The following is a 12787-nucleotide window of genomic DNA, read 5'->3' as shown; positions in this document are numbered from 1 at the left end:
AACAACACAGTGAATATCAAAATAGAATCCATTGTTACTCGTATTTCCCAACTGGGGACCTCTTGATTGCTTAGCCTGCTTCAGTATTGAAGGTTGTTGTGGCCCACCATATAGAACTAGCTGACTCCATTAATTTTATTGACCTAGACCTTCCAATACTGTCAACTAAAAGAAGTTTGCTGAATTCTCTGGGGAAAAATGGAAAACATAAGATCTCATCTTACATTCCCATTGCACTTGGCTCTGTGCGGCACCATACCCATTCTTCTGCACCACTAGAAAAGGGTATTCCTGTTGTCATTCTTGCCTTTGACTGGTATCGTCCAGTGTCAGTCCTTTTTAATATTTTTATAGCCCACCACATTCACCCATTTTTGACCCAACCTTGTGGGAAGCTCATCACCCCAGGTTGAGTTCCCAAATTGTTTAAACAGATGCTCCTATTACCTCCTCTTAAAAAATCATTGCTGACCTACAGAACCTAACCCTAAAGCATTTAAATAATCTTTATCTCCACTGCACAATCATAGAGAGCAACGTGGCAGCAACAATTCAGCCACTTTATCAGGAACAATGGCTTAGTTGATGATTACCATTTTGGATCATGGCTAGGGTGCAATACATATTATCTTGCTCCATAAATGATTCCCTCTATGTCTTGGAAAAAAGGGAACCATGATTTTGATTCTCTTTGTTATATCTGTGGATTTGTACACTGTAGGCCATAATATTCTCCTTAATATCAAGAAGTCACAATTAGGCACTGAGGACCAAGTTCTCCATTGGTTCTGTAGCTACTTGCATAAACACTCTAAACAAGTACATATAAATAACTCTTGCTCCCTGCCATTTCAACATGAAGCCCTTGGTGCTACAACTTACCTATTAATCTGTTCCACCTTTTATGTTTATTAGGATTGACTGGGCAAATTGTGCCACCACCAATATGCCGGTGACATGCTTCTAAACCTCAAAGTATCGCCCCAGTTTCATAAGGACCAACGTTAAATGACCTTGGAAAAAATATGTAGTTGAATGGCACAGCTCTTAGAATGAACTGCCAGAAAACTGAATTCTTGTTTATATCTTCAAAGAGATAAATCATCTAAATTCAGGCACTTTTGACTTGTCTAACCTATTTTGAGACAAATCTTTCGGTTATTGACAGAGGGAAGTTCTCGTTTCTCATGAAGACCGAATTTTTATCTCCATGTTCAAAATCACGACAATTCAATGCACAATTTAAGTGACCTCTCTTAAAAGCCCTCAAAACATTCATCCCTTAAATCTGACATCAAGTCAGTGATCTAAGTTGTGGACTAGACTACGGGAATGCTCTTTTTGGGAAAACCACCTTTTCTTAGTAGTCTCCCCTGTTTGACACCTTTTGCTGGACCTTGTATCTTTGCTTGCTTTAGAACTCTGTGCACTATACCCCTGCTAAGTGGTAAAGTGCATGTGTCCCTCCTTTCAACATGAAGAAATTGGTCTTTCCACAAGTGGCATATTTAACTTACCTATAAGTCCCTATTATATGTTACAATTTGCACCCAGGGCCTGTGAGTTAAATGTCATTAGTGGGCTCTACCACCAATTGGGACATCCACTACAGTGACATTGTAAAACATGGCCTCAGGCCTACCACTGTATCCTTTAAACTGCAATTTGATCTGTCAAAATAAAACCCTTTCAACATTAATAAACCTTCCTTTGAAATAATAATATGTCACCTCTAAGTGAGCCCTACTGCTCATAAAGCAAGGTGTAGGACACGTAAAGATTTATTGTTGAACATGTCCTTACAGCGAAAAAGCCATTTTGACAGTAGCATGTCTGGCTGATCCATAGGAAAACACTGGTATACAATATTCAATTTTAGAATGTTATCTTTGTAATACTTATAAAAGATCCAATTTCATGGCGAAGTCGGGTTCCCAATCTGCCTAAAGCTCTGGAGACAAATTTGCACTAGCCACCAGCTGCAGTCCTCTGAACAATTAACCATGAATGAGGTGTAAAACTGCTCCCAGAGCAGGAGACAAAAGCTGGGGGATGTGTAGAAGGGTTTCTCTCCTGTTGCAGGATGACTATTTTGGAAGTGCATAGGAATTTAAATAATTTCAAAGGGGTTCCCCTATCAGAGGCAGATGTCAGATGATACCTGCACAGGCCCCTTCTTTGTTGACCCAGTCAGCCAGAGTTTAATCACAATGGGGCGAGAGCTGCGTTCAGAACTGGTCTAAAGAGACCATAGAGGAGGGGCTGCTCATTTCCCTGGCCACGCCTCTGCGGTGGATACACAGGTGCTGCACAAGTGGAGAGGGGTTTCACCATCTTGGATGTAGGCAGAGATGGGCACTGTGGGATTGTTTACTTTAAGACACACAGGAATTGCTGCAAAAGTGGGTAGATTACCAGTGTTATAGTTTACCCTATCGGTTAGGGAGGGTTCAGTAGCCACCTACACCTGCTGCTGCCAGGCATAAATAGGTCATCCCCAGTACCCTCCTCGGAACACCACTGGTCCTGTGGAAGATCAGAATAGGGCTGAAGCTGTGTCGGAGACCTGAGAAGTGCCTTGAAGGAGAAGCCGTGCTCTCCCTCTTGTACTTAGGACAGATGAAGAAATGGGATCCAACCCACACTCCATTGCGGATGCCATAACTCATGCCTAGGTACCAGTCAAACACAATGACTGCAGTTGAAGCTTAATGCTTTCTGAAGCTATTTTTAATTCACACTTTAAAAATCATTTCTCTGGTTTCCTTTTTGCATATTTATTGTTTTGGTGTCATTTTATTTATTAAAGTATTCTCTATTTTTCCGAATTGGTTTGAAATTTGTCTTTTGCTCCGTTTTAACTTTGTTACTGTGTTGGTACTGCATAAATACTTTACACATTGTTACTAGGCTAAGCCTGTCTGCTCTCTGCCATTGCTACCAGGGGTTGAGCTCAGGTTTATTTAATGACTTTATTCGTTCACCATAACCAGGATTTTGATTATTACTTGAGGTGGGTAGCTACCCCAGTCAATGTATTCTTATTGATCAACCTAATTTTTGACAAGCACCCAAATATACAGTCCTCCATGCATCTGGATAACTGTTTACTGGCACACAGCTTTTTTATTACATCTTTACCATGTGGGTCGCCTCCAACGTATTCCCCATGATATGAGCTTCATCTTAAAAATTGTCTCGGTGATCAATGAAATTGACACACTGTGTTCCCACATCAAATCCTGTCCTTTAAGCTTACCATCTTTGGGTAATCAAGCGTGTTAGGTTTCAAATTCCCACCCCTGCAACACACTCGTTTCATGCTATGTTAGGTTAGCAATGTGTGGCTATATAGACACCATTTGTATTCACGTTATGCAACCCGCTGAGTTATCCCTGTAATGTGCAGGCTTCAGTTAGCGAGTGTGACTCCATTTTGCATTTCGTAATTCCTGTTAGGCTGCTTAGACTGTGCCTGAGTTAGGCCTCATTACTCGTATTGCTTGGCTCAGCAGAACACTGTATTTCGTAATTATTTTCTCTCTTGTTCAAAGCTGTTTCTCGACTTACTAATGAATAGGCTTGTTTGCCTTCACATACCTAGCTGAATTTGTAGTTTCTGCTCCCACGTTAGGAGAGCTGAGACCCAGCACCGTGGCCTTGGATTCCTGATAATATGTACCCATCTGGGAGGTGTTAGCTCATCCTGCTGTGCCTCTTTGTTCATGATCAGCCCAGGGTGGTACTTTTCCACTGGTAGCGGGGTTGGAGGCTTCTCGGGAGGAATTATTATTCACTGTAGACGGTTGGGGCCAGTCCCTCGTCAGACATCTTAGGGTGCAGGTCATGATGGACTCATGTGTAGAGTATTGCCAATAAACATGCAAGTTTGTATTCTCTACTGTCTGACCGCCTCTTCATTCTTAGGAAGGCATAGCAGGTGGTTGTAAGCAACCCGAGTGGCCCTTAAGGGCCACTTCCTTCAAGCTTAATGGGCTGCAGAGATTCCACACCCTTAGATACAAAAATATAGCGCGCATGTCCATCTTCAGAATATAGAACTTACCCCAGCTGAGCTATACCGCATGTGCTCACATATGATTTTCAAAAAAGACTTGCTACTTTAGGGCCTCCGTAATATATAGCGATACCCTCACAAACTCACTTGCTTCTTCTTTTTTTCTTTTTTTTAAATAGTTTTATTGGTTTTAACATATTTATTCCCCCACCCCCGACAGGTAAACATTCTGTACATTTACATCATACATTTTTATGTTTATCGTATTTACATAACCATTATAGGAGATCTTGCAGAATATGTTCCATGCTTCATAAAAAAAAAAAAAAAAAGCAAAGAAAAAAGGGAGAGAAAACAGCTAGGAAAATAACATAGACATATTGCAGCATTGGAAATAAATCAAAGGTGTAAATCTCGCCAAAGTGCAAGAGGAGTCCAGATATTCATGCCCCTTTCCTGTCGCCTTCTGCCTTTCCGCTTATAAATAGCTATCTCAATATTATGCACCGCTAAAAGCCTAGCTAACCACTGTTGAAAAGTGGGTGGTAGCGGGTCTAGCCAGGCCGATGCTAGGCATAGCCGCCAAACGGCCATGGCAACAAATATAAGATCATGGCTGTCCTCAAGTTTATCTGAACCAGCCACCCCAAGTACCATTGCCTCTGGAGGCAGAACAACCTTTCTATGAAGAACAGAAGTTAAAAACTTCTCTATGTTTTGTATCAGAGGTATTAACACTGGACAAGAGGCAAAGATATGGATAGAGTCTGCTTTAAATAGATTACATTTCGGGCAGCAAGTCCCATTACCAGTTCCCCATTTTGCAATCTTGTTCGGTGTATAATAGAGAAAAAAGCAGGTTTTATAAAATTGTGTCTGAAGTTTGGTGGAGATAAGAAGCGTTTGAGCTAGCTTATAGGAGCCTAGAAATCCTTCTTTAGAAATATTGAGTTTATTTTGCCAATTCATTGCCATTTTATCTAGATCATCCGGAAGCTTATCCAACAATGACTCATACACTCCACCAATCGAATGTTTCTTGGAATGTATAATTATCTCTGCAACCGTAGATTCTTCCCAGATGTTTCTTAGTCCAAATTTATGAGTTAGGAAGGCCCTATTCTGAAGAAATTTAAAAAAATCCCGCCAATCTAGGCCGAATTCTCTTTTCAAGACTTCAAAAGATTTAATCCCCTGATTAGTATAAAAATCTCCTAGTTGTGTTATTCCAAAGTTGTACCATTTCTTAACACAGTTATCTTTGAAGATAGTAGGTGGAAGGATTGGGTTATTTAATACTGGGGTGTAGTATGAAAATCGTCCTATTCCTAGCACTTTTTTTACAGCCTTCCATACCTTAAAACAGCTATATAGAGTCTTAAATTTAACCTTTTTATGGTAGCTATCATGTGTGTGTATCCAAAAATAGCCATAGCAGGAGTTCCCCACCAATAGCTGAAAGATTGAAGCGGTGTGTTCCTCTGTGTTATTGCATCCTTGTAATAATTCCTTACTGTATAGAAGCACACATGACCAGTAATATCTCCATAAATTAGGGAGTGCTAACCCACCTCTGTCCTTAGGAAGAGTAAGATATTTATATGCTCGCCGGGGTTGTGCGTATGACCATATAAATCTAGAAAAGATACGTTCCATTACTGTAAACCACTGATTTGATATTTCTAGGCAGACTGCCCTGAATACATACAAGATCTTTGGAAAGTACACCATTTTAATTGCATTAGTTCTTCCAATAATGGAAAGGTGGAGATTATTTAATCGTCGTAGATCTTTTTGTATCGTGTTAAGTAGTGGCTTAAGATTTAAATCCACCACTTCCTCTAGTTTAGAAGAGATTGTCACCCCCAGGTATGTCGCTCCCTGCACAACCCTAGGATCGTCCATCAGAATTTTTTGATTTAAGACAATTTGTGTCTTTCCTTGATTTGACGCATAACCAGAGACCAGACCAAATTTCCTGGCCTCGGTCTCAATGGTCAGCATTGCTACCTTAGGGTCTGCAGTAACTATAGCAATATCGTCCGCATATGCTAGTGTTTCTGTTACATATCCCTGTGATAAAATGGGGATTATATGATTGTTTTTCTCCAAGTAGCAGATGAAAAAATCTATATATATAGCAAAAAGCAATGGCGAACAAGGGCATCCCTCGCGAGTTCCTCTGGAAACAACGATTTCCTTAGTTAGACTTCCATTAACAGATGTGACGGCCCTAGGATTATTATACATTTTTTGTATCGCTTGAGTAAACTTGGTTTGAAATCCCATCGTCGCCATTGCTTTCCAGAGAAACTGCCAGGAGACCCTATCAAAGGCCTTCTCTGCATCCAAGAGTATCAGGGCCATACGGTCTCCGGTAATTTCTGTTCCGTCAAAGAGTGTAATAACCCTCTGAATGTGATTTATCGTTGACCTTCCAGGAACGAAACCATGTTGGCTTTTAACGATAACTTTGTGTATTATAGGTGCAATTCGATTTGCCAAAATTTTAGAGTATATTTTAGAATCAGCGTTTATAAGGGTTATTGGACGGTATGATCCTAGCTGTTCTGGGGGTTTCCCTTTTTTAGCAAAAATACCAATTCTAGCCTTGGACCAAGAGCCAGGAGGTTCCCCCCCGGAGAAGATATGTGTAATTAGATCACTAAGTATATGTTTAATTTCGTCTAAGAATATACTATAAAATTCTGAAGGGATGCAGTCCAGCCCTGTTGCGTTTCCTTTAGGGAGGCTCTTAACAACAGTCAAAACCTCTTCCATGTTCGGAGTTTCCTCTAGAGCCAACTGTACGTTTACCTCGAGCTTTACGGCTTCACAATTCTCTAGGTATCTTTCTATTTCTATGGTGTCTCCATGGCTGCTGTCCATGTATAGTTCTTTATAGAACCTCCAGAATGCTTGCTTGATCAGCTCTGGGTCCTTTAACAGTCCTTCCACTGGATCTACAATCTCCCTTATTAAATTAGCATTGGCCTGTTGTCGTAATCGCATTGCCAATTGATGTCCCACTAGCTCATTAACTTCATAAACTAATTCTTTTCGTACCGTGGCTTTCCGGATTGCCTTATCTGTAAAAATATTAGTAATAGCTGCTTTGGCGACTGCTACTTGGGCTAAGGTATTAGAGATATCCCTGGTTAAGTCTATATTGCTAGTAGCACTAATGAGTCCTACTTCTGCTGATATAAGTTCATCCTGTAGCCTCCTGAATTCCTCTTTCTCTCGTTTATTTGCTCGGAGTGAATATGACATAGTCTCGCCCCGGACCCCTGCTTTCAACGTATCCCACACAACCTCTATTGATGAACTATTAATGTTTTCTGTTAGGAACTTTGGTATCCAGTCTTTCATGTGTGTAAGATACTGAGGGTCATATAATAATGCTTTTTCAAATGACCACAGGTTAGGCTCTGATTTAGTTAAGCTAGTAGTCAATGTGCAAAAAAGGGGGTTGTGGTCAGATAATACCCGGGGCAGTTTGACAGTTTGGGAGGTCCTAATTAATGAGCTTGAGAGTAAAATGTAGTTGATTCTGGTATGTGTACGGTGTGGATTTGAATAAAAGGTATAGCCAGGGTCACCAGTGTTAAGATTAGAAGTCTGCCAGCTATCCACAAGTCCATGTACCAGACATAGATCTTTAAGAGAGCGAAATACTTTAGGTTTTCGACCTTTATAGACCCAGTCATCATTTAAGGACCAGTTGATTGGAAGGTTTATATTGAAGTCCCCACAGACCAAGGCCGGAAGAGGCCAGTGTGTTAATTCATTGGAGACCTCATCAAAGACCACGGGGTCATCTATATTGCTCCCATAAATAGCACAGATTGTTATTTTTTGCCCTGTTTGATGACTGCAATCGGTGATAGCCCAACGTCCAAACTTATCAGTTTTAGAGTTATTAAACACCAATCCACTCCCTTTAGCCAGAATATGTATCTTTACAATGCTTTTATTGTTATTATATTTTAACATACTCAGGGCTCTGACATCCTGTGTGCCTTGTCTCTGCTATTAAAAATAATAAAACGATAAATAACCCACAGCAATTAAGTGCTGAATATTGACTGCTATTCCTGAGTATGTCTTCAACTAGAGCAGGAATCAGATATGTATGTTCAAATCTCATTCAAACAGATAGCTGAAATAGTGATCAGTGATAAGAAACTTTACTTTGCCTTTGGTACCTGAATTGATTTTCCATTTAATACAGACTGATGGTGAAATATCTAAAAACCAATCGACAAATCATCATGCCTGACATATGCTAACTATCAACTTCTGTGTACTGTAAAGCTTTTGACAACCCACACTGTCCCTTCACTTTAATGAAAAAGGACGGTTTAATAAATTAATTACTCAAGTTATAATTATTAATATATTAATGTAAGTGAATTTTATCAATTGTATTATTTGCTTGAATAATGTTTTAGTTTTTTAAAGTATGTATTTTTATATTTTTAATTTCATTTGATATATTTTTGAAATATTATATCTATTTATTTGTAATTATATTATTGTGTACAACTTTAATGCCTGAATTTATTTAAATATAATAATGTTACATATATTAAAATAGATGTGCTTGCCTGTTTTTGATGATATTCTAGTCTACTATCTTTCTGACTCTGCATTTTGACAAATAAACCATGCAAACACAATATTTTGTCTTTCTATTTTGTGTGTGATATTGAGTTATCCCAATATTTCTGTTGCCGATGTTAGGATATTATTCAAAATGTGTACAGATATTATTCTTCCACCCTCTCTCACACATGGCAGGCATATGCCTGTGAGGAGGGGTACTTTATGTGTTCCGGATGATATGCTTTTCTATGCCAGTTCTTTATCCGTAGAAACCCAGGTAAGTCTGTGAGGTGTTCCTCTAGCACCCTGTCTCCTCAGGTTTTCCCCACAAATTATGCTGATGCCTAAAATGTATACATTGGTGTTAGTGGAATTTCCTGGCAGGGCAATCAAAGAGGCATTGTCTTTATCTCATAGTTGCTACTTACCTGTGTGTTCCTCAAGGGAAGTTACATTCAACAAGATGGCGATCTCCTAAGGCCATGTTTTCCACTAGGCTACTTGAAAACAGACAATACAGCAATGAATTGTACCAGCTTCAGATGTCTTTTCATCGCTATGGCATTTTTGCTTTACATTCTGCAGTGTTGGTACTAAAAGGTTTAAAGTATAGCTCATTGCTTGCCAGTACTTCCAGTCACTCCTGTGCTCTGACATTTACACAGTCATTCCTTTTTCTTAGTTTTCCAGAGTGCTCACTATACACTGTCATCTGTACCTCTTTGGCCCTTTTCGTATTGAAAACATTAACTCTCAACCTTTTAATAGGAAAATTATTTTCGGTCTGTTGCTCCTAGATTTGTTTTCCTCACCATTAGGTGCTGAATAGGTCATACTTCTATTAAAACCTAATGGTGTCATGCTGTAAAGAATTTGTTAGAACTTGAGTAAATAATTAATTAAACCTTCCTTTTCCATTCAAGTGAAGAGACAGTTTGGGTTGTCAAAAGCTTTACATTTGTGATTTTGTCAAATGTTAAAGAATTTGCCATCTTTGGATAAACAGATAGCACTTCAATTTAGGGATAGCACTTTTCATTTTCCAAGTAGTAAGTGGGAGATAATAAAAAATTTAACTCATAACAAAAAACATTTTACAAACCTAGCATGTTTTGCAGAAGTTATGTAGATATAGAAAGCAGCAGGAATGTATCATATAACATGAAACTGAGTACTTACAGAGACATAAACTGTTAGACATGTGATAAGGGAAGCAGTTATAGCATATGGAATTGATGTATTTGGACTTTTTGCTTCCTCTCCAGTGGTTGCAATAATATCAAATCCAATAAAAGCATAAAAACATGTAGCTGCACCTTTCAGTACCTGTTAATAAAATGACAAAATATTATACATAATCATTTCAATACTTTGTAAAACTACAGATACATTGATTATTCAACCTCTGGTTACCATGAAGGACAGGGGTATTATGAGTAAACATGTCTTACATTTGGAATAAAGGCATGCTACTATTGTTGTTACTTTGAATGAAATAATTGATGACAATATTGTATTGCATGACTTACATATTATATTTTGATCACAGTCTGAGCAATAAATGGCAAGATAACGTCATTTAATCATATAGAAGTATTAAAATATAGACATTGCTCATCCAGGAAATATACTGCCAATATTCAGACACAAATGGTGACTAGTTTTACATGTAATGTAATACGTGGTATGCTTTTCTAATATGGTGGAGACTGGTAAGCATTAGGTCTTGTCCGGGAACAATGCAATTTGTCTGTTAGTATGAAGCACGGAGAGCCAGCTTGGCACAGCAAAGCCTAGGAAGACACACATTAATCAAGGAGCTCACTGCCCATGCTTCTGAAAATACACTATATAGAATAGTTCATATGGACAGTAGTGGGGTTAATATAATGGATGAGGTTAGAACACCCTCTTTGTTTTGAAATGCTGCTTTAGCATTCTTTTCTAAGTTGTAAGAAGTATTTGAAAATGTTGAAGTCATTTGCATTTTTTGCAAAAATATAAATTCATAATTTGCTACAGAGCTGTGTGCAATAGCAGACCTAAGTAATAATGGGTCACCACAAAGGTATCTTCATCTGCAGAACGGTGCACTGTCTGCATGTCTCAGACCTGTTCTGCCTAAATAGAGTATAGACCTGGATAGGGAGAAGAAAGCTTAGAAATTACGGCGTGGACATCATAGTCTCATATATATCTTGAATCATTTAGTCAAACTCAACATTGTAACTCCCCACAACCTTATTAAAGTTGTCTGGTGAGATATGTGGTTGGAGGATATTGATGAGTTGTAGGCATGGGGGATAGAGCTTGTGCACAATGGGAGGCCAAGATGTGGCACAAAGCCGAGATGAGGTATATGGAGGACAATGCCCAAAAATTGTATTTAATGCAGTGGGGATTAAGATTCAACTCTGTCATACCTCCGCTTCAGAATGATGTAGGCCACATTATCCAGCCCACGTGCTGCATGGATTGGGTGTACCAGAATCAACAGCAGGGATGGTATTAGTGTGGTGGCGCCCGGTGCAACAATCGTTTTTGGCACCCCCGATTGACCTCATTCTCCACAAATTCCCTCACTGCTACCCTCCAACAATGCCCCTCACCTGTCGATAGCCCCTCTCTCGCATGCATGTCAGTTATTTTATAGTGCTTTTCATATCAGTGTAGGGTGCCAGAGAACATCACATACACATTATATAGAGGCGTTGAATCATACCTGTGTAAATCAGTCTATAGGAAATGTTACATATGACAATGATGATTAGAAGGTGTAGGAATTACATGTCATCCATACTAGAAGGCAGTATATTTTAAGAGTGTTTGGTCTGAAGAAGCACAAACTCTGGATTTAAAACGTACAACACTGGTTGGGGTTGGCTTTACTAATTAAAAAGTACTTGTACCCAAGCTAACATTTTTAACAACAATAGGATGATGAAAGACTAGGACAAAACATAAGGTTCAACCTTGTGCGTTGGAGTTTGCATTCAGCTCTTTGATAGCACAATCTCATGGGTCACTATGCTATATTAGAATTGTGTTACAACAAACAAATGATGGACGGAATGCTGACAATGCAGACATTCTCCCCCAGTCAAGAGATCTGGGTTAAATCCATCGTTCTTTTGCCCACTACGCCACCCCAGTTTAGACATGGCCATATGCAAATCAGTCTTGACCCTGTGCCTCATGGGAACAGTCCAGCCCGAACTGCCAAGCCATGTCTTCCCTGGACCGGAATCAAGCATCCTAGGACCGGTTTCTGGCTATCAGCCGTCATCAGCCAGGATAGCTTGACTCCAGTGGCGTAGTGAGCACGGGTCCCACGTCTGGGAATACCCATCCCACTTAGGGCGAAAAGCGTTACAACAAACAAATGATGGACGGAATGCTGACAATGCAGACATTCTCCCCCAGTCAAGAGATCTGGGTTAATTCCATCGTTCTTTTGCCCACTACGCCACCCCAGTTTAGACATGGCCATATGCAAATCAGTCTTGACCCTGTGCCTCATGGGAACAGTCCAGCCCGAACTGCCAAGCCATGTCTTCCCTGGACCGGAATCAAGCATCCTAGGACCGGTTTCTGGCTATCAACCGTCATCAGCCAGGATAGCTTGACTCCAGTGGCGTAGTGAGCACGGGTCCCACGTCTGGGAATACCCATCCCACTTAGGGCGAAAAGCGTTACAACAAACAAATGATGGACGGAATGCTGACAATGCAGACATTCTCCCCCAGTCAAGAGATCTGGGTTAAATCCATCGTTCTTTTGCCCACTACGCCACCCCAGTTTAGACATGGCCATATGCAAATCAGTCTTGACCCTGTGCCTCATGGGAACAGTCCAGCCCGAACTGCCAAGCCATGTCTTCCCTGAACCGGAATCAAGCATCCTAGGACCGGTTTCTGGCTATCAGCCGTCATCAGCCAGGATAGCTTGACTCCAGTGGCGTAATGAGCACGGGTCCCACGTCTTGGAATACCCATCCCACTTAGGGCAAAAAGCGTTACAACAAATGATGGACGGAATGCTGACAATGCAGACATTCTCCCCCAGTCAAGAGATCTGGGTTAAATCCATCGTTCTTTTGCCCACTACGCCACCCCAGTTTAGACATGGCCATATGCAATTCAGTCTTGACCCTGTGCCTCA

General features: G+C 40.2%; 1 protein-coding gene across 2 annotated transcripts in view; it reads right to left on the bottom strand.

The window, feature by feature from the left end:
• Nucleotides 1-12787, bottom strand: part of SLC7A14 (solute carrier family 7 member 14) — a 302417-nt gene that overhangs the window by 42992 nt on the left and 246638 nt on the right. For both annotated transcript variants that reach the window (XM_085635468.1, XM_085635469.1), the window contains one exon: nucleotides 9806-9952. In XM_085635468.1, coding sequence (XP_085491594.1) covers nucleotides 9806-9952 — 147 coding nt within the window. The remainder of the gene's footprint in view (nucleotides 1-9805; nucleotides 9953-12787) is intronic.

Source organism: Triturus cristatus, chromosome 11 (assembly GCF_964204655.1).
Source record: "Triturus cristatus chromosome 11, aTriCri1.1, whole genome shotgun sequence".
Lineage (NCBI taxonomy): Eukaryota > Metazoa > Chordata > Amphibia > Caudata > Salamandridae > Triturus > Triturus cristatus.
The sequence above is the reverse complement of the archived record's forward strand: the minus strand, read 5'-3'. Positions and strand labels throughout refer to the sequence as shown.